This window comes from Solanum dulcamara, chromosome 9, assembly GCF_947179165.1.
Source record: "Solanum dulcamara chromosome 9, daSolDulc1.2, whole genome shotgun sequence".
Lineage (NCBI taxonomy): Eukaryota > Viridiplantae > Streptophyta > Magnoliopsida > Solanales > Solanaceae > Solanum > Solanum dulcamara.
This window is the reverse complement of record NC_077245.1, coordinates 54263171-54288115: the sequence shown is the minus strand read 5'-3', so window position 1 is coordinate 54288115 and position 24945 is coordinate 54263171. Positions and strand designations below refer to the sequence as shown.

Here is a 24945-nt window from a genome sequence, read left to right as displayed (position 1 = left end):
AGGGGGCATTTGTAAGCATTAAAATTATATTGGATTTAAATCCGTAAATTAATTTGGACTATATTAAATTCAAGAAAATAGTTCAAATGATGTGGCAATTCAAGTCAAATAAATGGGTCACTAAAAGCACACCATGTGTCAAAGTTATATGGCAATCCACATCAAATTAAATGACCCAGTAAAATTACACCACATGTCAAAGTTATATGACAATCCAAATCAAATTAAATGAACTATTAGAATCATGTCATGTGCCAAAATTATGTGGCAATCCAAATCAAATTAAATAAGCCACTAAAATTATGCCACGTGTCGAAATTATGTAGCAATCTAAGTCAAATTAAATGAGTCACTAGAATAATGTCACGTGTATTTGTGGCATGTTCTGACCAATCAAATTAAAGCTTTTTACCAAAAGAATCTGATTGGTCAGTTCAAACCAATCAATCAAATCACACTCTTATACTATTTCCTATAACTATAAATAGGGATCCTCATTATTAATCTCAGAAGGGAGGAGTTTGAAAAAAAAAAAGCAAGAAGAGAGCTCGTGGATCAAAAGCCGCAAATTCTCTATAAAGCTATAAAGTTCAAGCAATTAAGTTCGAGTTCAAGTTCAAGATCAAGATCAAGAACGAAGACAAATATCAAGACGTTCAAGATCAATTTATTTGTTCACATTTATTATTCGTCATAACCATACAAGTGTTCATGACGAATAATTCAAATCCAAATTTGAAGATGAAGATTCAAGATCAAGCTATTCAAGCCCTTGAATCTAAATCAAATTCAAGTTCAACATATGCCATATTATTTGAAGAATAGAGGATTATCATAGAGATTGTAACACGCACTATATTTTGAAATCAAATATTATACTTTGTTACTCTAATTTTTCGATCTTGATTATTTATTTTTCTCGGCTCGAAAATTTATTGTTTACAGTTCTTTCGTTGGAAATTACCTAGCTAGCAGATGAGCACTACCCATATAAATCCACCACAACGACTCGCACATTTCATGATTCATTTATAGTAGATCAGAGAAAAAAAAATTATAGTAATTTCTTACCTTCAGAATCGATATTATCATGTCATAGTTGTTTATAAGGAATATTGTTTGGGAATTTTGTTTGGCAAATACTTGTGGAAGCTTGACAAGCAAGTCATCAACAACCATTCTAAGTATCTCTAGATTCAGTTCAAGATTTGAATGAACGGCCTAGTTCTTTTTCTATCAAACAATCGTGGTTTTCATGGGAAAGTGACAATGAAATAAGTATTAGAAATTGGATTGGGTTAAATGGATGGGTATTATTATTGGGATTGGATATAATAATTAAATTAGGATAAAATTTTAAGTGGAATAAATATATATCCATATAAGCATGCCACATAAGATGATAAAAGTAGGGATACAGATTTAAAAGTCAAAGGCAAATATATGCCTTAAGTTGGATAGCATGATAAACATATCAACAAAGTATGACATAGAGCAAATATAACCCTTTTTTAAGAGTATATAGACAAATATGACCTTTTTCCATTGATTTTTCCACCCTACTTAAAATCACTCAAAATCCGAAAACATTATACCCGCAAACCCACAGACCCCCATTGTCATCCCAATCCAACAGTAGAAGCATGAACGTGTGACACTATTCATTATAAAAGATATTTATAATCCCACCTAGAACAGAACCAAAATAGTTTAGACATTCTGTGCCACATGCTGGTCTGGAGCTCAAATTCATTACATGCTCCATTTTAACAGAATATAATTGATTGATCAACACGACATAACATATACTCTCCGAAGTTTCAACTCCGAAAGTACATTTTGAAGTTTATAGCAATGCAACACAATCAAGCTGTGATGCAAGAGAACCCGACAGCTTCTGAAGTTTACATTGCACCTGAACAAAAACTTAACAAGCCAAGCAAGTTCCTTTCACAACCAAAAGAGAACATAGCTCACGCTAGAATGAGACTACTACACAGTAAACAAAAACTCTCATCTATCCCACTCTGCCTCCATAAGCTGTGGAACCACTGAGGGACTTTGAGAGATGCTTTCTGAAGGCCGATTAGTGAAGCGATCCCATCCCATGATGTGAGGCAACGCAAACTACATTTAGAAGACCAAAATTATTAATAGATAATGAGAACCACAACCAAAAAGTAAAAATGAAGCTGCAACTGATTGGAGAAATATTTGTAGAAGGCACACAACAGTAAAGGACATTCTACTTGGTGATTACTTTGTACAACAATGTAACTGCAGGTACACATCTTGTAAGCACTAAGCAGTTTAATCATTTTTTTAATGAAGTGATGAAATTGTATTAACAAAAGAGGCAAACATGCTCGTGTACAAGAACTGTACTAAAAAGTGGAAAACCTTACCAAAAATGTTGTTTTCTACAAACAACACGCAATCTTCCAACACAAATAAGAACCTTGTGGGTGCACCAACAAGAACTAACACTAAGCGGTTTTAATCATACAAGTCAAAAAGGTTACAATTATTAAGAAAGGACCCTAAAAACAGACCAAATTCTGTCAATATCCTAAAAAAAATCATTTGGGAAACTAAGTTTTCAAAATATGTTCCAAATTCTCGTAACAAATGCATTCACACCATTGACCGCCATATAAGGTTCATTTTTTGCCAAACTCAAGATTGAATGCATTTTCATTTCCAGGTAAAGGTAAAATGTTTTCTTAATACACAAAACAATCACTACATATTGGTTATGTATGAGATTCTGACAACCAGTTTTACTTCTTTCTCAGAGCTCCATTCCCTGATATAAAATGCTCATTCACCATCAATTAGGCTTCACTAAAGAAGTCAGAGCTAGGATAAGAACAGGTAACAGAAGCATCTCAAAGTAATAAGGAAGCAGGGTGCTTAGGAAAACTAAATGAATGGAAGCATAATTTTTTAACAACACAAACATATTAGTAGATCGTACACTGAAAGCTGTTCGCATAACAGCAAATTCGGCAGTAGTAACAGGAACAGTAAACCTATCATTGGTTTTGAGATTATTGTTGACAACACCTGCATAAAGGACAAAACCCAATGCTGCAATTAGTTGTGAGCATTAATACATGGCTTGCCAAATTATAGAAGAAATACACCCAGAAGCCATACAGGAACAGGATGAAGCATATCTATCATTTCTTTAACATATCACGAAAACGGTACTTGTAAGCATATCATTGATCCTTAACATGGACAGCTATCCGTTACAGACAAATTGAGATGCATCTTATGGGTTGGAAGCAAAATTTTATGAAAAAGGTGAACATATTAGACTGATACTTACTCAATGAAATGAAATAACCACTGCCATCAGCATTTGGCTTAATTGACAAGCTCTTTCTAACTTGGCCAGCATTACTGTAAAATATACCCTCTGCTTAGTTATACAGTGATGAGAATAAAGAGAAACAAATAATGAGTAGATGCAAGGATTCTGTACTAAAAAGTGGGTGGGTGGGTGTAAGTAGATATGTACACTAAAAGATTGCCCTTAGCCAAGAACTGTATCAACCAACCTAGACAGCATTGAAGGATCATGAAAGAATTCAGAAGAATCTCTGGTCCCCATACTAATCAATGATCCAACCTCTGTTGCTGATAAAGCAAACAACTGCAATATGTTGAGTCATCTGTCAGTCAAGTCAGCTATCAGATATGTGAACATATGCAAGAAAAGAAAGAGCAAGAGAGAATGGTGAAACAAACATAGAGATGGATATATATTTAACATCCAGATGAACATTTAAAAAAGAAAAATAGACAGATTTATAGATGACTAATAACTCTAAAGAAAAACCAAGCAGCAAAACAACATTAACAAGAAATTTACAAGCAATTTCTTCACCTAGTTATGAAAGTACCACCTCTCAAGCTTATTATAAACCTACAAGTTAGTGGCTCATGCTAGACCAAGTACTAAGCATCCAAACATGACCAATCAATCCTCTGTCAAAACTTAGGAATCTGCTCATATACCATCAAACAAGAACAAAAACTTTACAGCCTTGAAGAGAATTAAGCTGACAGGAACTTCTTAAAAAGAAAAAAATATCCTGCTGAATCTTATATCTGTCGATATGTGCAAGTTCAAATTGAGTTTGTTTCAGAATTCATTAGAGGGAATGGAGGACTGTTGATTGGGAGGAACTATTGAGGATGAAAAGGAATAAGTTGCTCATCTCCAGTCTTTGCAAGCTAGGCACCAGTGGATGTTACATGCCACAATACCCCTCTTCTTTTATCTCATAAATGGAGAAAAATCCATAGCTGTAACACTTGCGAGAATTCCTCAACATACATGATGTGAAGAGCTTTGCTGGGACAAATGAAGATCTAAACTTTTTTCCAATCATGATGGTGGTACTCAGTAATAAGAGATAACTGTATGAGCACATTACCTGCCTCTTTTCCCAGTCATATTTGCGCTCACCAACAGATGGCCAGAATGTCAACATAATGACACCCCGGCGATTTAGTTTAACACCTCCAGACTGTAATAAGAAGAATGGATGAGTGGAAGCATCATTTGTACATCACGAAGAGAGGCAAGTCCAGTTTCTTTTTCTATTTAAAAGGTAACAAAGATCATACATCCAGTCTATTAAATGTGGGCAGCCTAGGTTCAGCAGAAAGTGCTGCTTTGCCTTTAAATACTGAGTAGGGAGCAAACACTCGACCTTCCCGTTTTCCTGCTGTCAAGAGGTAAGACAAAAAGATTTTTATAGCATCAAGATTACAACTGAGACTTCATGAACATCTGAAAATAAAATTCATACCATCAGCCCCAACATTCTGTCGAACAGTAGAAAAGCCCGCAAAAGTGTTCATGGCATGCTGCCAGATAGAAACTTTGACACCCTCTCCAAGCATGTTTTTATGCAACAACTGATTCCTATTGTGTAGAGAGAAAAACATCATATTAGGAAGGTTCTTTTTTTATAATTATTAACTTTACTTTAAAAATTCTATTCACTCTGCATGCTAAGAAGTTAACTCTTTTTTTCCTACATTGTTAAAGGTATTTTATTGAGTATCCAGCATCAAGAAGTACTGTAGGAATATTACAGAGAGAGCATCACTGCTACATGTGTAAAGAACACAAAAAGTCCATCATGGTATCAGTGTCATTTGCAATAACCACGAAACAGCAAAAAAAAAATAGGTAAAGAGATATATCTGTACTTAATGCTAATTACAGATTCAGGTTTGCTTTCAAAAATTCTTGCATCAAATAGCCAAGAGATTGAGTTTCAGGTCTTCACTTTTCTCTTTCTCATGCCTTTTAGTCCACCAGCACTGCAGAAACTCCAAAGTTGTCTTCAGAAATACTCCTATCCAATTTACTCCAATAATGTTGAAAACGAGATTTCAGATTTGCTGGTGAATGAGCAACGGATGAAAAGGTGTGGATAATGTCCTCACCATGCATTTCACACAGTGAGCATTGATACATATATGAACCGTTCTCATTTAAAGATACTCTTGAGTTAAACATCAATTAATCTGCTTTTTTAAAAAATTCATGAGAATTTGCGTGCCTCCATAACATAACATGGGAATGGGGTCTTAAATAGATTTGTATTAATTTAAGAATGGTCGACTTCCTTCATTTTACTCTAGGGAGGGGTGTTTGGTTAGTGAAAATTTTTGGAAAATATTTCTGTGAATACAAATTCCTTAAAAATAAGGAAAACGACTTCACTAGTGAAAGTAAGAAAAACAACTTCTACAAGTCGCCCCAAACTCCATAGCCCCCATTCCCACTATCTCACACCTACCTCCCATAGTATTTATCTAGATTATATATAAATATTTTGAGGATAATATTTTTTGAAGATAAACAAGAAACCCACTTATTTTCATGAAAATTATTTTCCATGGAAAACATTAGAATACACCCTTGATCTATCCTCTCTTTAGGGTCTTCCGCTTTTAACTTGTATTTGGCATCTATTCTTTTCTTTAATCAGTATATATATATTTAAAATAATAAATAGAAGCGTATACATAACTGAAATTTGAGAGTAAGCAACCGTACACAGAGATTCAAGTTTGAGCTTGGGTCCTATTTTTCCCAGTAGAATGGAAATGACGACAACCATTTGGTTGGTTCCAACTAGGAGTATGTCTAGACCGGTCATTCATATATTCGAGAGACCAAAGGGTTATTTTCTACCACTTACACTGCTATACACGTAGAAGAGAAGCTAAACGAGTAGCTAGGGTTTAAGCAGGGCTTTAGAGAAAAACGTTTACTGTTTTCGTGACAAGAGGGAGCAGGGTTTAAGCAGAGACCTGTAGTGCAGAAGCCGAGTGAGTTTCAACATCGTCGTAGAAAGGAGCGAGAAACTTCAAAACTGCTGCTTCTTTCTTCTTCCTTCTTCCTTCTTCCTTCTTCCGGGGACAAACTTCAACTGTCTACTCCCTCAATTTCAATTTATTTGCCTCATTTTACTTCCCGCTCCATGAACAAATCATCGATTTACTAAATAAACCTTATTAACTAATTTTGATTGGGATATATATATCTATATAAAACAAATTAATTAGTTTCTAATAAATATAGTCATATCTTTTAAAGAAAAAATGGCCAAAACGTGATATTTAGCTACTCGAGAACCGTGGCTAAATGGAAGAAAAATTGTGGGTAAAACTACATTTTTTGTAATGAGTATCGCTATTATATACGTGGCTTCTCAAGATATTTCTCACATTAAAAAATGAAAAACAACATGATGGAGTAAATTTCTACCCTTTCCATACATGTGACAAAAAGAAATTTCAATAATAATAATTATTGTACATGTAATGTATTAATATTGTATACATAGTGTATATATATATATATGTATTTAAAATGTATATATACCCATATGCATTGTTTATACATAACTATTATATAATGTATCAATAATCAATAGTGTATAGTTCTGTATAAACGTATATATATATATGACATATAGTGTATGTATTTGTAAGAGCCCGAAAGTTGGAAAGTCAGAAAACGAGGTTCAAAAAAAGTTTTCAAGAAAAATCTCAGCTTTTGGCACTAGGTGACTCTTTACGAGACCCTTCACGGCCTATAGTGCTCACCACGGCCTGTAGAGAGGGTTCGTGAAGGTCACCATTTGAAAGAGGAAAAACTACGGATGACTTCACGGCTCGTGGTTAGAACCACGTGCCATGGTGTAATCCGTGAAGCCCAACTCCCCCTTGCCACTATTCTGGCTGCCTTTCACAAGAAGGCACCACGAGTCGTGGTGGTCACCATGTACCGTGTGACTTCCGTGAAGGTTACCCCCTCAGGACCCTTATTTGCCAGAAGTTCAAGTCAAGGACCACGATCACCACCACAACCCGTGGTGAGGTTCACAGACCGTGGTGGGCCCCATCCAGGTTCACTTTTAGTTTTAAGTTGGGGGTATTTTAGACATTCCCTATATTTTCATTAATGAATATGAATGATTTTTGGAACTATATTCTAGCCTATTAATTATCCTAAGCCCTCCTAACCCTCTCATTCTCACCTTGGCTCCCTAAATTAAAATCTTCTCTCTAAAAGTGTGTTCGCCAAGTCTCCTTCTTCCTCAAGTGAATTTTAAGGATTTCTTCAAGTTCAAGCTTCTATTCTCTGCAATTTAGGGCTTCTAAAGATCAAGATATGTGGGAATTCATCCATGGGCCCTTTCACCTATGGAATCCCAAATCTTTCTTCTCAAAATCTCTTATGATTTATTCTTCTAAAAACCCCTAATTTCATGATTTGTATTGGGTCTCCTTAATTATGATATATTTCAATGCTATTAGCCTAATTATGCATAATTCACATGACATTGCATGTTTTCGAGATGAATTTCAAAGACCTATACTATATTCTAATTTCAAGCATGATTTATGAGTTGTGATCATGATTTTCAAGTTATTTCAATGAAAAAAAGTTATGAATGATGTTTCAATGACGCTATAATCAAAGAAGTTATGGTGCAATAAGGACAATTCTTACACTATCATGTTAAAGAGGCGAAAGGACTATTCTCACCAATTCATGGATTCTTTATGAATCAAGCAAGTTAATGAGCTATTTTTATGATTTTACTATGATGATGATAGATGAGCTACTTGTAAGACCCCGGAAGTGAGAGAGTCATAAAACAAGGTTTAAAAGATGTTTTCCAGAATAAACTCAATTTTTGGCACCAAGTGATGACCACAAAGGCCATCACGAGCCATGTTCCCCACCACGGTTCATGGTGTGCTGCCTTGGTGGAAGTTTAGAGTCTCAGACTCTGCAGGGATAGGTCCATGACAGGGACCACGGGCCGTGGTGAGCACCACGAGCCGTAGTGCCCTCAATGGTGACCCCCTAGAGACCCTCAGAGTTCATTCTAAATCAGGGTCCACGTCCCTTCACGAACCATGGTGGGTATCGTGGTGGACACCCCTTTTAAAAACCCTTTCCCATAAGTTAAGTCCATAACCATGAACCCCAATATGGTCCTTATTGACCTTCACGGGTTGTGGTGAGGGTACGTCTTGGGTCCCGAATTCAATTTTTAAGTTTCGATTATTTTAGTCATTCTCTATATTTCATTAATGAATATGGGTGATTTTTGGGACTATATTCCCATTTATTAACTACCCTAAGCCCTTCTAACTTTCTCATTCTCACCCTAATCTCCTAAATCAATCTCTCTAGAAGTTTGGTCTCCATGTCTTCTCCTTCATCAATCAAGTTCTAGGGATTTCTTAAAGGTAAAGCTTCCATTCTCTTCAATTTAGGGCTTCTTAGGATCAAGGTATGTGGGACTTCATCCATAGGTATCATTCACCCATGGAATCCCAAAGTTTTCTTCTCAATTCTCTTATGATTTCTTCTTCTAAAAGCCCTAATTTCATTATTTGCATTGTGTCTTCTTAATTATGATATCTTTCAATGCTATTAGCCTTATTATGAATAATTCACATTATATTGCATGTTTTCAAGTTGAATTTCAATGACTCATGCTATATGCTAGTTTCACGTATGATTTATGATATATGATCATGATTTTCAAGTTATATTCAATGGAAGCTTATGTGATTTTCAAGGTTTATGAATGCCTTATGAAAAGGGCTAAATGATGATTCAATGATTGTTAAGCAAGTTAATGAAAGGGTGACTTAAGATTCTTAATGAGGAAGGTGACTTAAGACCTTAAAGATGTTTTGTGGAAGGCTTATACCCCCATTACATAAATTACATGATAGTGAGATATTCCTATGAACAAGTTTCTATGAATTATGATTATGAAAAGCTTATGATCTATGAAAATCTTGATTTAAGAATTATGACATAATATGTATTATGTGGGTTGATTTACTTAGCACCGAGTGGAATTTGAGGTGGGGGTTCGACCTAAGCCATAGTAGCAACCTCTAGTCCCTTAAACTATGTTGCCACCATAAGATTGCCAATATGGCCTAGCTAGTGGATCCACATATAGCACATGATTATGATAATGTTAGACAGAGTCTACCTTGGAAAGTAGCCTCCCCCCTTCTCGATGTGGGTATTATCGGATTCCATATAATAGATTGCATGGTCTTAATATCAGTTATGGTTATCACCCACATATGTAAGTTCTTATGATAACTATGATGTTTGGTGCATTGACCAATAAGATAAATGTTCTAATGTTTTCATAGCTTCATTCATGATTTAAAGATATTAGTCTTGCATCCATTTTTCATATTGCTTATGTCCTATGATTATTGTTCATGCATGTTCCCACATACTTAGTGCATTTCATGTACTAAAACATACTTTTTGCCTATATTTTATCATAATATAGGGTCCGACGATCATGTTCATCCTCTTTCTACTCGTGGCTAAAGTTCATTACTTTTGTGTTGTTGGTGAGTCCTCATATTTCGAGGACGAGATATTTTACTTGCTTATAAGTATATGACTTTCTTTTATCTTTCATATTGGGTGAGCTAGGATATTGTCTTATGCCCCCATCTAGTAGTTGAGGCATGTTAGATAGTAAGAGTCTATGTTGTCCTTTTCTCATTTTGAGACTTATGCTCTTATTGATATGTTGCTTCCATATCTTAATTTAGCTTTATTTGCTTTACTTACCTTATGTATGCTTATGAATGATATGCTAAGAGGCTTGGTTGGGGTCCCTTGGGATTCTAATCATCGTGTCACGATTAGGCCTTAGTTCGGTTCGTGACACTACTCTTATATTATATTTATAAAGGTGGATTGATATTTATTATTATCTTTCCTAATGATGTTAATGACTATGTTTTCATGAAAGTTCCATTGGGATAAGAACTTAGCAGCCAGAGGACATTAAGTTGGGGTTCGATCCGATAGTCATTATAGCTACCCAAGGGAATCCTAGTAGCAACTTTTAGTCCCTAACTACATTTTCCACGTAGGTTTAAAGATTCCAATATGATGAAGCTAGTGGATCAACATATAGCCCAGTTAAAGAAAGTACCATGATGGAGTATGCCTGGCAAGGTAGCCTCTCCCTTCTCGATATAGGGATCATCAGATTCCATATAATAGCTCAAATGGTCTTAAGTGTCGGTTAAGGCCCTATCATGCACCATTTAAAGAAAAGTTATAAAGTTTAAATGATGATAATGTTTTGATGCATTGACCAATGATATGATATTTTAACGTTTTCATGGTTTTACTCATATTTTAAGATATTGGTCTTGCATCGTATGATTCATATTGATTATGTCATATATTTATTGTTCATGCATACTTCTCACATACTTAGTGCATTCCATGTACTAACGCATACTTTTGCCTATATTGTATCATAATATAGGGTTCAATGATCTTGCTCATCCTTCCGTTCGTGGCTAGAGCTTATTGTACGTGTATTGGTGGTAAGTCCTCATGTTTTAATGATGTGACATTTTACTTATTACGAGCTTATGACTTCTTTTTTATAGTTATATTGGGTGATCTAAGAGCTTTTCTTACGCCCCATCTAGTAGTAGAGGCATGCTAGATGTTTTGATTTTATGTTGTCTTCCATTCCATATTTTGAGACGTATGCTCTATGACTATGCTTCTATGTCTATGCTTTAGCTTATTTGCTTGTTTACCTTATGTACGCTCGTAAATGACATGTTAAGAGGCTTGGTTGAGGTCCTACGGTATTCTAATCGATGTGTCTTGTCTAGGGCCTAACTTGGGTAGTGACAAACTTAGTATCAGAGCACAAGGTTCAAGTGTCCTAGGGAGTCTAACATGCCGAGTCGAGTAGATTCTTGTTCATTGGTATGAAGCATGCCATATCTATGAATAGGAGGTTATGAGGCATCTTAGGAAAAACATCACTTCTTTCATGATCTCATCATGCTATAGAATTGAACTCTAAGGATTCCTCCTCTAACACTCTTTCTTTGCGATTGCAGAATCATGCCTTCGCGAAGATACCCCATCCGAAGGAATGCTGAAGAGGAGCAACAAGCTCTAAATGACCCCTTGAATTTCCAAGTATCTTATGCGGAGTTCCAAGCTATTGTTGAAGTTCTTGCGCAAGCCATGACATCTCAAGTGAATCGTGAGGTGGTAGCTCTCGTGAATCCAAATATGGATATAACGGCTAGCCGTATTCGTGATTTCACCCGAATGAACCCTCTTGAGTTTCATTGTTCTAAGGTGGATGAGGATCCATAGGAGTTCATAGAGGGTGTTTGTAAGATTGTTGGCATCACCCCATGTTAGCTCAGTTGAAAAAGTGAAGTTGGTGGCATATCAACTCAAAGTGGTTGCCCAAGTGTGGTATGAACAATGAAAGGGAAAAAGAGGTATAGATAATGGTCCCGTTGGTTGGGAGGAGTCCAAGGATACTTTTCTTGACTGATTCTTTCCATTGGAGTTAAAAGAGGCTAAGGTGTAAGAGTTCATCAATTTGTGCCAAGTTAACATGAATGAGAGAGAGTATGCCCTCAAGTTCACTAAATTTTCCAAATATTCTCCTTTCATGGTTGCAGATCCAAGAGCTCGTATGATTTTTTTGGGTGTGTCCAATTTAGTAGTCAAAGAATGTAGAATCGACATGGTCATCAAGGAGATGAATATCTTAAGGCTTATGACACATGCCGAACAAATCGAAGAGAAAAGCTAAATAAGAGGTCTAAGAGGGATTCCAAGAGGGCTCGAACCAGTGGTAACTTCTCCCATGGTAGGTCCGGAAATAGTGGTCGTCTCAGTTTTATCAAAGGTATTCTGGCCAAGCTTCACCTAACACTCTGGCTCCAAAATTTTATAAGGATAAGGTGCCTAATCCTAAGTCAAAAGGAGGATCCCTAAGTGGTCAAATTGTTCCTTCATGCAAGAAGTATGGGAAAAACCATAAAGAAGAGTGCTTAGTAGGTTTGGATATGTGCTATAAGTGTGGGAAGACAGGTATTCATGCAAAGGAGTGTAGGAGTGGTGTTATACCCTAGACTCAGACTCAGGCTACCGATCATTCGGATCAGCATGCTACTACTTTGGGTGGTGGTCAGCGCCAAGACAAATTTTATGCCCTTCAGACTCGTTAGGAATTAAAGAATTCCCCGATGTTGTCACTATTATGTTAAAAGTCTTTGAAATTTGATGTTTATGCATTGTTAAATCCGGGTGATACTCTATCATATGTTACTCCTTATCTTGCTATGAGATTCATTATTAGTCCTGATAACTTGTTAGATCCTTTTTCGATCTATACTCTTGTGATGATTCAATTGTGGATAAAAGAGTCTATAGGAATTGCCCAGTTTTGTTTTTTCATAAAATCACCTCAGTTGATCTAGTAGAGTTTGAAATGACCAATTTTGATGTTATTCTCGGTATGGATTGGCTTCATGCATGTTATGCTTCTATATGTTGTAGGACCTGCATGATCAAGTTTCAGTTTCCAATTGAGTCAACCCTAGAATGGAAAGGTAGTAATTCGTGTTTAAGGGTCAATTCATCTCTTGCCTTAAATCTCGGAAAATGATTTCCAAAATTGGATTTATCATCTAGTTTGGGTTAGAGAAACAAGTTCTGAAGCTCCTACTCTTGAGTCAGTTTTAGTTGTTAATGAGTTTCCAGAAGTTTTCTCTGATGACCTCCTAGACATTCCTCCCTAAAGGGAAATAGACTTTTGTATCTATCTTCTCCCTGATACTCAGCCTATCTCTATTCTACCACATCGAATGGCCCCAACAAAGTTGAAAGAGTTAAAGAATTTATTGGATAAAGGTTTCATTAGGCTGACTATCTTTCCATGGGGTGTTCCGGTTCTCTTTGTTAGAAAGAAAGATGGTTCTCTCCGTATGTGTATTGACTATCGACAATTGAATAAGGTTACAATTAAGAATAAGTATCCCATTCCAAGGATTGATGACTTGTTAGATCAACTTTAAGGAAAAAGCTACTTTTCAAAGATTGATCTTCGATCGGGTTATCATCAACTCTGAATAAAGAAAGATGACATTCTGAAGACGGCTTTTAGAACTCAGTATGGTCACTTCAAATTCTTGGTTGTCTTTTGGACTAATGAACGCCGCAGTTTGTTTTATGGATTTGATGAACAGGGTGTTCAAACAATACTTAGATATGTTTGTTATTGTATTTATTAATGATATTTTGATCTACTCTCGGAGTGAGGAAGAGCATGCCGATCATTTGAGGATTGTCTTACAAATTCTCAAGGACCGTCAGCTATTTTCTAAGTTTAGCAAGTGTGAATTTTAGTTGAGATCAATTGCTTTCCTTGGCCATATTGTCTCCAATGAAGGTATCATGGTTGATCCTAAGAAGGTCAAAGCGGTTAAGAATTGGCCTAGATCAATGTCCTCTTATGATATTCAAAGTTTCTTGGGCTTAACCAGTTATTATAGACGGTTTGTGGAAGACTTATCTTCTATTGCTTCACCCTTGACTACTTTGACTCTAAAGAAGGTGAAATTTTAATAGTCCGAGGATTGTGAGAAGAGTTTTTAAGAGTTGAAGGATACATTTTGTTCCGCGCCGGTGTTGACTTTGTAGGAAGATTCTGATTGGTTTGTTTTCTATTGTAATGATTCATGAGTTGGTCTTGGTTGTGTACTAATGCAAAATGGTAAAGTTATAGCCTATGCTTCTAGGCAACTCAAGGTTCAAGAAAGGAACTACTTGACCTATACTTAGAGTTAGCGGCTATGGGCTTTGCATTGAAGTTGTGGAGACACTATTTATATGGTATCCATGTAGATGTATTCATCAATCACAAAATCTTGCAATATGTGTTCACTCAAAAAGACTTGAATCTTAGACAAAGGAGATGGCTTGAATTATTGAAGGATTAAGGAAAGGTAAATGTGGTTGCCAACATTCTTAGTAGACTGTCCATGAATAGTATTACCCATGTTGAGAATGAGAAGAAAGAGCTAGTTTCGGATAGTCATAGATTGGCCTGTTTGGGTATCCAATTGGTTGACTCCGAGGATGGTGGTGTTATTGTGCAAAATGGCTCTGAATCATCTCTTGTGGCGAATGTTAAGGAGGAACAAGATAGTGATCCTACTTTGGTTGAGTTGAAGAAGACAGTTGCCGAAAAAGTCATTGAGGCTTTCTCCCAAGGGTAGATGGTTTTTTGACATATCAAGGCCAGTTGTATGTTCCTGATGTTGATGGTTTGAGGGAGATGATATTGTCCGAGGCTCATAGCTCACAGTATTCTATTTATTTGGGTTCTAGAAAGATGTATCGTGATTTGAGAAAAGTGTATTGGTGGAATGGCATGAAAATAGATTTTGCGGAGTTTGTCATTAAATGTCCCAATTGTCAACAAGTAAAAGTTGAGCATAAAAAATTGGGAGGTTTGGCTCAAGATTTTGAGATTCCTACTTGGAAGTGAGAAGCCTTGAATATGGACTTGATTATAGGTTTTCCTCGTACTCGTAGGCAACATGATTCTATTTGAGTGGTTGTTGACTGAATAACTAAGTTGACTCATTTCCTTCCTGATAAGACCTCATATTCAACCAAGGACTATGCTAAGTTGTATATCGAGAGTTGGTTAAGCTTCATGGTGTTCAATTGTCTATCATTTCTGATCAAGATACTTAGTTTTGAAAATCTTTCCAAAAGAGTCTTGGTACTCAGGTGAAGCTTAGTACAAATTTTCACCCATAGATGCATGGTTAAGCCTAGCGCACCATTCAGACTCTAGAAGACACTTTGAGGGCCTGTGTTATGGATCTCAAAGGAAATTGGGATGATAATTTGCCATTGATAGAGTTCGCCTATAATAACAGTTATCATTCCAATATTCAGATGGCTCCATTTGAGGTCTTATATGTTAGGAGGTGTAGGTCTCATATCGGTTGGTTTGAGGTAGGTGAAGTTTCTTTGATAGGACCTGAGTTGGTACATGAGGCTATGGAGAATGTGAGATTTATTAGAGAGAGATTAAAGACAACCCAAAACCAACAAAAGTCATATTCGGTTATAAAGAAAAGAGAACTTGAATTTGAGGTGAATGATTGGGTTTACTTGAAGATTTCACCCATGAATGGTGTGATGTATTTTGGTAAGAAAGGGAAGCTAAGTCCCCGCTATATTGCCTATATCAGATTTTGAGATGGATTTGCAACGTGGCCTATGAGTTGGATTTGCCTTCGGATTTGGCATTGGTGCATCCGGTGTTTCATGTGTATTTATTGAGGAAGTTCTTTGGTGATCCTAACTCTATAGTACCTTTGGGAAGCATTGGTGTGAAGGAAAGTCTTTCATATAAGGAGGTTCTGGTTGACATCCTAGACCGGCAAGTTAGAAAGTTAAGGAAGAAGGAAATAACTTCAGTTAAAGTTTTATGGAGGAACAAAGAGGTTGAGGATGCTACATGGGAAGCCGAAGCCACCCGATATCCTTATCTCTTTCCTTCCGTGCCTATTTGAGGTATTTACTTCCTTCATGATCCATTCAACCCAAGTTATGTGTTTCAGTAATTCTTATGTTGTCATATGCATTTATGTTCATGAAATGAGTTTTGACATCATGTTTTAACTTGAGATTGAGTATTTCATGTTTTATGCACTTTCGAGATGTTTTGCATTCATGTTGGGTTGTTATGTTCCTTTCCTATTCCATTCATTCTAGTTTGAGTTCCATTCGAGGAAGAATATTTCTAAGAGGGAGATATTGTAAGACCCCGGAAGTTAAAAAGTTAGAAAATGAGATTCAAAAGAAGTTTTCAAAAAATCTCAGTTGATTCTTTATGAGACCCTTCACCGCCCGTAGTTCTTGCCATGAGCTGTGGAGAGGGTTCGTAAAGGTCACCATTTCAAAGAGGAAAAGCTGAGAAAGGACCACAGATGGCTTCAGGGCCCATGGTTGGAACCTTGTGTCGTGGTGCGAACCATGTACTGGTGTGGTCCGTGAAGCCCAACTCTCCTTTGCCCCTGTTCTTGGTTCCTACCAAGGGAAGGCACCACAATCCGCTGTGGTCACCATGTGCTGTCGAGACTTCCGTGAAGGTCACCCCCTCAGGACCCTTATTTCCTAGAAGTTCAAATTAACACCACCATCACCACCACGGCCTGGTTGAGGTTCATGGACCGTGGTGGGCCCCCCATTCAAGTTCTATTTAAGTTTTAAGTTGGGAGTATTTTGGTCATTCCTTGTGTTATCATTAATGAATGTGGACAGTTTTGTGGACTATATTCTAATCTATTAACTCAATAAGCCCTCCAAACCCTCTTATTCTCATCCTAATTCCCTAAATCAAAATCTTTTCCCTAAAAGTGTGCTCTCCAAGTCTCCTTCTTCCTTAAGTGAATTCTAAGGATTTCTTCAAGGTCATGCTTCTATTCTCTATAATTTACGGCTTCTAAAGGTCAAGGTATGTGGAAATTCATCCATGGGCCCTTTCACCTATGGAATTCTAAAGCTTTCTTCTCAAAATCTATTATGATTTATTCTTCTGAAAGCCCTAATTTCATGATTTACATTGGGTCTCGTTAAGTATGATATATTTCAATGCTATTAGCCTAATTATGCATAATTCACATGAAATTACATATTTTTCGAGATGAATTTCAAAGACCTATGTTATATTCTAGTTTCAAGTATTATTTATGAGTTGTGATCATGATTTTCAAGTTATTTCGATGAAAGATTTATGAATGATGTTTCAATAATTCTATAAGAAAAAAATATTTATGGTAAAATAAGGACAATTCTTGCACTATCATGTTAAAGAGGTGAAAGGAAAATTCTCACCAATTCATGGATTCTTATGAATCAAGCAAGTTAATTAGCTATTTTTATGAATTTACTATAATGATGATAGATGAGCTATTCTTATGTTATCTTTATAAAGATAGATTGATATTTAATATTATCTTTCCTAATGATATTAATGACTATCTTTTCGTGAAAGTTTCATTGGGATAATGACTTAGAACCAAGAGGAACTTAAGGTGGGGTTCAATCCGATAGCCATTGTAACTACCCATGGGAATCCTAGTAGCAACATTTAGTCTCTAACTACGTTGCCTACATAGGTTTGAAGATGCCAATATGGCAAAGCTAGTGGATCTTCCTATAGCCCCATTAAAGAAAGTACCATGATGAAATATGCCTTGACAAGGAAGCCTCTCCTTCTCTATGTGGGGATCATCAGATTTTGTATAACAGCACGCATGGTTTTAAGTGTCGGTTAAGCTCCTATCCCACACTAGTTAAATAAAAGTTATAAAGTTTATATGATAATGATGTTTTGATGTATTGACCAATGATTATGATGTTTTAACGTTTTTAAGGTTTTACTCATACTTTAAGATATTGGTTTTGCATCTCATGATTCATATTGATTATGTCTTATATTTATTGTCCATGCATATTTCTCACATACTTAGTGCATTCCATGTACTAACGCATACTTTTGCACATATTATATCATAATGTAGTGTTCGACGATCTCGTTCATCCTCTAGTTCGTGGCTAGAGCTTATTTTACTTGTATTGAGGACGTAACATTTTACTTCTTATGAGCTTATAACTTCTTTTTTATAGTTATATTAGGTGATCTAGGATCTTGTCTTACGCCCCCATCTAATAGCAGAGGCATGTGGGGTGTTTTGAGTTTATGTTGTCTTCCATTCCTTATTTTGAGACGTATGCTCTATTTCGAGACTATGCTTCTGTGCCAATGCTTTAGCTTATTTGTTTGTTTACCTTATGTACGCTCATGAATGACATGCTAAGATGCTTGGTTGGAGTTCTATGGAATTTAATTGTGTGTCGCGTCTTGGGCCTAGCTTGGATCATGACTGTAGTGATATTGTACGATAAAAAATGGTTGCTTTCATATATAATGTACAATTAAAATAAGTCATTGGAAGTATACATTGTGTATACACTATAACCTGACAAAAGTCATAGAAACTATACACAGATAATATAATATAGAGTACGTATACATGAGCTATGCACGAACTATACATTATGATATACTCAAAAGACTAAATATAGCCTAACTATACATGAAGTATACACTAACTATACATAACATATACACTAATGAATTCAATCTCGATCAATCTAAAATCATCTCTGAATAGTCTCAAAATTTAGTTATGATATCCTCTCGATATTTTAAGTATTTTGATATATAATTCACTCAAAATAATTCACGTTTTTAATACGTCTAATTTTAAAAAAAATAACAAAGAAGAAGAAGACAACCATTAATAGAAAAATTGAAAGGAAAAAAAAGTATAGAAGCCATCAATGGTGAAATTTGAATCAAGAAGAACAATATTTGGCCAATTTCGAAAATTAGGCCAATATTTGTGTAAAGTAAATGGCCAAGTGGCCCTTTTGCATAATTTCCTCATTTTGATTTAGGTTTGTTAGGTAACTGTAGTTTGTACCGACTATAAAAAAATCAACAAAAATGATATATGTATATATAATGTATAGATATTATATAATTAGGGTCAAATAAATACATAATTTCTTTTATTTATCCCTAAATTTTATTTTGGCATCCAACTCAACATTGTTTCATTTTAGCTTTTTCAATTCCATTTTACATGTATCCTTTTAACACAAAATATTGACTGGACGGACTGGTGAGATTACTTATCTTTTAAAGCGTGTAAGAGATTAGACGCTTAGAGCGAGCTTCCTTCTCTAAGTATTACAGCTTTTCCAGCTCAAGCTAGAGTTACCTCAGACAGATATCCAGCTACACTAGCTCCAGTTATATATGAGGGTGACAGAGTTGTGGACCCTTCGACACATATAGCACCACCAGATGACAAAAGGGATAGGGCCTTAAGGGAGATATTCAATTGATGGATCGTATAGCTGCTGGACAGAAATGGTGGTTGGAAGTAGTGGAAGGGCCTAAGGGTCATGCGGGTGAGAGTTCCAGAGCTCGTGAGTTTATGAGCCTAAGTCCTCCAGTTTTCACCAGTTCTGATCCAAACAGGACCCCCAGGATTTTATTGATCAGACTTATAGAGTATTTAAGGTGATGCAGTCTATAGTTACAGAGGGACTAGAGTTAGCAACATTCAGGCTACATGATGTAGCTATATTATGGTATGAGGAATGGGCTAAATATAAGAGAACTAATGTACCTACAACTGAATAGAAGGAGTTCTCCTACGCTTTTATAGATTAGTACTTACCACAAGACCTTCGATAAGCCAGAGCTAAGCAGTTCTTACATTTACAGCAGGGCAGTATGAGTATGCGTGAGTATAACCTTAAGTTTAATTCCTTAGCTAGATATGCTCCCCATATGGTGCAGACGATGAAGGAAAGAGTGTCTCATATGGCTCATCAATTCTTGGGAGTGTCTACTCAGGTAGATATAGATATTCATGGATACAGTCCTTTGTTTAATGGATGGAGGATTAATTTTATTAACTATGAGATACTCGCAGAGAATAGGAACAAAGGAAGAGACCTATGACTATGGTCTTCTATAGAGAACCTTGAAGGGACCTCGGGGCTAAGTACTCCAGGTATTTGTCTAGACCTGTAGAGAGTACAGGATCAGCAGAAGGATCAGAGTTCAGTCCTTTCAAAATGGCAGGAGATTTCAGAGAAGGGAAGACAATCATTTCCACGTAGTGCTCAGTGCAAAAAATCACATTCTGGACCATGTCATCAGGCGAAGAATGTATGTTATGAGTGTGGTCATCTGGAGCATATTAAGCGATACTATCCAAGTAGAGATAGAGGTTGTATGATTCAGCAAGCAGGATCATCAACGGCTTCATCACCTTTAGTTCTCCCTCCAAGACCTGGTCCTCTATCCACTTCAGGTCGTGGTAGGGGGAGAGGCATCATGTTCAAGGGATGTACCAAATTGATTTTATGCATCAGGTGGTCTCTAGGACCAGGAGGCATCACCTGATGTTGTCACAGGTACACTGATTATTCATTCTCATACAATATATGCTTTGTTTGATCCTAGTTCTACCATCTCTTACGTTACTCCATTAGTTGCAAGTCAGTTTGAAATAGTTCGTTAATTATTATTTGAACCATTTGTCATTTATACCCAATTGGTGAGTCTTTATTAGCTAGAAGGTCATGCAAGATCGAAATACAGAAAAAGAAAAAGACCTTAAAAATCCAAGAATAACGAGAGATATTAAAGAGAGGCGATAGACACAAGTAAAGGAACTAATTGAAAACAATAGCCATATTAAAGCTAGAACCTCCAATTAACAATCAATACAAGCACCAAATCAATAAGAGAAATATTCTCAAGCAGAACCTAGCACTAACCCTCTAGAGGAATGATCCTCAAGCAAGCAATCTCTTCAACATTTCCTAGCAACTATGGCCTTAGCCTCAAACTTTCTCAAGAGTTGCACTCAATTTATGAGAAATTTATCATATCAAAATAGTCTAGGTCTAAAGGAGCTATATTTTCCACTATTTATAGCATAAACTAGATATTACATAAATACCCTTAATGAAACTAGGGTCTTCTTAATCATGAGGGCTTGTGTTTGAAGAATAACCTCTTTGCACACATATCCCTTTTTATTCTTTCTTCCTTGTACTTCTACTTTAGCATGTTCTCTAGCTTCAAACCTCCATTCCAAATTCCTTTCAAGCCTCTCAAGTATTGAGTTGATGCAAAGCTCTTGAACTCCTTATCATGGCTTGGTGTGTATGCATCATTCTTCCTTTCTTGAAAAGGATTTATCCTCAAATCCACACCTTGTAAAACCTTAGGAAAGACAAGAAATAATAAGGACCTCATGGCATGAGGGTTAGTGAAAATGGCAACAATCCTACCAACATGCCAAGATACTTTAAAAGTGTCGTTAGGGTCAAAAGAAAAGCATATCCATGAACTTTGATTAATAAGACAACCATTTGCCCCGTTAGTACTCCTATAAATATAAAATGTACACTCCATACAAGCATGAACATCATCATATCCAAATAGATAGTAAAGTAAGATGTCACGAAAGATAACTTAATCCAAGGTATTCTCACACGTAAGATCAAGAGTAGATTCAACAACACAATTAAGCATACTGTCAAGACTTGGAACACTCAAAGAAGAAGTAACATTTTATAAACAAGTAGCACCTTCTTTTTTCAAAACAATCCTTCCCAACAAGCATACCATCATCCTCCAAGAATAGGTTCCCCTCGTAGGAAATGGTGTCATCAATCCATAGTGGGTTATCAAACACACCATGAAATATGATCTCATCATCATCAAATAAGACATTATACTTAAAAAGAGAACAATCAATCAAATATGATGAATTAAAACATGTAATCTCATTCTCAAAAAGACAAATGTCATTATTCAAGAAAGATTCAATTACATGACCACTATGAGCAAAACAAGTAATAGGATCTTCAATAAGGCTCAAAGAGTCACATTATTTCACATGATCAACATCATCACTAATTTGAGACTCATTAATCAAATAAAAAAATCTCTCAATTAGTGGACTAGAAACACAACAAGTTGATCAACACAAGTTTCACATGATAATGTACTATCATTCAAATCACGAGTATCATTACAAGGTGAATAAAAATTAATCTTGCAAGAATAATCAATTTGGTCATCAATAGGGTCAACTAGTGTATGTACACTCTCAACATAGACATTATCACTATATGGCAAAGACTCATTAGGCTCAAATAAAGACAAGCTTTCACTCACACTTTATTCATTAGAAATTTGAAGAGTGTCAAGTCTAGCTATGGTACCTTGAGGATCAAAAGAAGGATGTTCTTTACCTTGAATCAGAGCTTCCACTCTTATATTTTCATGTAAGTTGAACCGCTTGATCCAATGGACCAATAAATTCATCAAATCCATTTATCTTTTGTTATCTTTTTGTAATTAAAGATGTTAATTAATTATTAAATAGTTGAAAAATCGAAGGAAACGAATGTAGAAAAAACCATGAAGTTTGGACATTTGAAAAAACAAATAGGATCCAAAAAGTTTCCATACTTAGAAATATTTTGGGTTTCTAATTAAGGCCAAAAATCTGCACACTCTCTCTCTAATGTTAGGCTCCACATGCTGACGTGGAGCAGACTAAGGGGCAGTTAGTTGCTGATGTGGGTGCTGCATTAGCAGTTGATCGATCACGTGGTAGTCCATATAGATTTTTTTTAATTAAAAAGTCATTTTTTTTGAATTTCAAGTATTTTTTAAAATTTCCACAAGTTGACCCACAGACACTTTGACTTGAGAGAATTGGATCAAATGTACCTTTCGTCTTCTTTTTCTTTAAGAATACTTGAATATCTTCAAGAACATCAAGAACACACACCAATTGCCAACACCATCAAATCAACTCGAAATTGACTTAAAATTTAGGATTATCTTCCCCACGACTTAGGGAACAAACTTTAATGGTTATTAACCTTCAATTTCTCCTCAATCAAAAGACCCACTTTCAAAATTTGAAAAGTTTCAAAAGCTCAAAACCCTTTAATGATAAATTCACTTTTACCATTCCAAATTGATTGAAATTTGAAATCTAGACTCAAAGAACACTAGGAAATAAGGATCTAGTATCAAAAATCACAAATCAAACAATAATAATTTTTAGATTTTTTTAGACTATTTTTTTTTATTTTTGAATAGATCAAAATTCCAAAACTTAGATTTGTGAGAACAAACCTAAACCTGGGCTCTAATACCAATTGATGCAAGATCTAAATGCAGGAAACAAAAAAAATCCTAAAAATCTAAGAATAAGGAAGTAAAGATAGAAGATAGACATAACTAAAGGAACTGATTAGCAACAATATCTATATTAAAGCCAGAACCTCAAATTAAGAATCAATACAAGCACCAAATCTATAATACCCATATAAGAGAAATAAATTCTCAAGCATGAACCTATAACTAGATAACCCTCAAGAGAAATGATCCTCAAGCAAGCAATATCCTCAACATAACCTCGCAACTATGGCCTTAACCTCACATCTCTCAAGAGTTACACTCAATTTATGAGAAATTCATCATATCAAAATAGTCTAAGTCTAATAAAGCTATATTCTCCACTATTTATAGAATAAACTAGCTATTACATAAATACCCTTAATGAAACAAGGGTCTTCTTAAGCATGAGGGCCTGTGTTTGAAGTAACCTCTTTGACACATAGCCTTTTTTCTTCTTTCTTCCTTGTACTTCCACTTTAGCATGTTCTCGTGCTTCAAACCTCTATTCTAACTTCCTGTCAATCCTCCAAAGTATTAAATTAATGCAAAGCTCTTGAACTCCTTATCATGGCTTAGTGTGCATATATCAGAAAGGTTTACCTAAATTGTGCGGTGTTTATATGTGGAAGATCTACCCTGGCTGATCTAGTAGTTAATTTTGATGTTATTATGGGCATGGATTGGCTAGTAGCATGTTATGCTAATGTTGATTGTCGAGCCAAAATTATTAGATTTCACTTTCCAGATGAGCTAGTCTTGGAATGGAAAGGCAATGCTACTTGCCTAAAGGTAATTTTATTTCATTTCTTAGGACCAAAAGTTGATATTCAAAGGTTGTATTTCTTATTTGGTTTGGGTTTGAGACCTGGAAAGTAAACCTGCTCCTCTTCAATCAATTCCCGTGGTAAATGACTTTCCAGGAGTTTTCTTCAAAGATTTACCTAGAGTCTTTCCTGAAAGGGGAATAGATTTGGCTATCAATCTACTTCCAGGTACTCAGCCTCTATCAACACCTCCCTATAGAATGGCTCTAACATAACTAAGAGAGTTGAAGAAGCAGTTGAAAGATTTGTTCAAGAAAGGTTTCATATGGCCTAACATATCACGGTGGGGTGTACCAGTATTGTTTGTATGAAAAAAAGATGGATCTTTATGAATGTGTATTAACTTCAAATAGTTGAACAAAGTAATAATTAAGAACAACCATCCACTCTCCAAGATTGATGATTTGTTTGACCAGTTGCATGGAGCTCAGATTTTTCCCAAAATTGATTTAAGGTCAAGATACCACCAGTTATGAGTTAGGGAGGTTGATGTACCTAATACTTCCTTCAGGACTCGATATAGTCATTATCAGTTTCTAGTGATATAATTTGGTCTTACTAACTCACCAACAACCTTTATGGATCTAATTAACAAAATATTAAAGACCTTTCTTGATGTTGTCATGATCGTCTTTATTGATGACATCTTGATTTATTCACGATCAGAGGTTGAGCATGCAGATCTTCTAAGAGTTGCGCTACAAACTCTCTAAGAGAACAAGTTGTACGCTAAAATTTTTAAATGAAAATTTTAGCTAACATCTGTAGCTTTTCTTGTTCATATAATTATGGATGACGGTGTAATGGTTGATATCCAGAAAATAAAATTTGTAAAGAGTTGGACCAGACCTTTGAAT

At 35.8% G+C, this 24945-nt stretch overlaps 1 protein-coding gene across 2 annotated transcripts; it reads right to left on the bottom strand.

Moving 5' to 3' along the window:
* Positions 1-1646: 1646 nt before the first annotated feature.
* On the bottom strand, positions 1647-6526 carry LOC129904447 (single-stranded DNA-binding protein WHY2, mitochondrial). 2 transcript variants are annotated; one of them, XM_055980019.1, is made up of 8 exons: positions 6346-6526; positions 4827-4942; positions 4642-4739; positions 4449-4541; positions 3567-3661; positions 3335-3408; positions 2978-3066; positions 1647-2127 (listed from the first exon to the last, which is right to left on the bottom strand). In XM_055980019.1, the coding sequence occupies exons 1-8, from the start codon at positions 6375-6377 to the stop codon at positions 2014-2016; spliced, it is 711 nt and encodes a 236-aa protein (XP_055835994.1). In that variant the 5' UTR covers positions 6378-6526; the 3' UTR covers positions 1647-2013. The 2 variants fall into 2 exon arrangements, with proteins under 2 accessions (XP_055835994.1, XP_055835993.1); XM_055980018.1 differs by having other exon boundaries at positions 4642-4742; positions 6346-6525.
* Positions 6527-24945: the final 18419 nt, after the last annotated feature.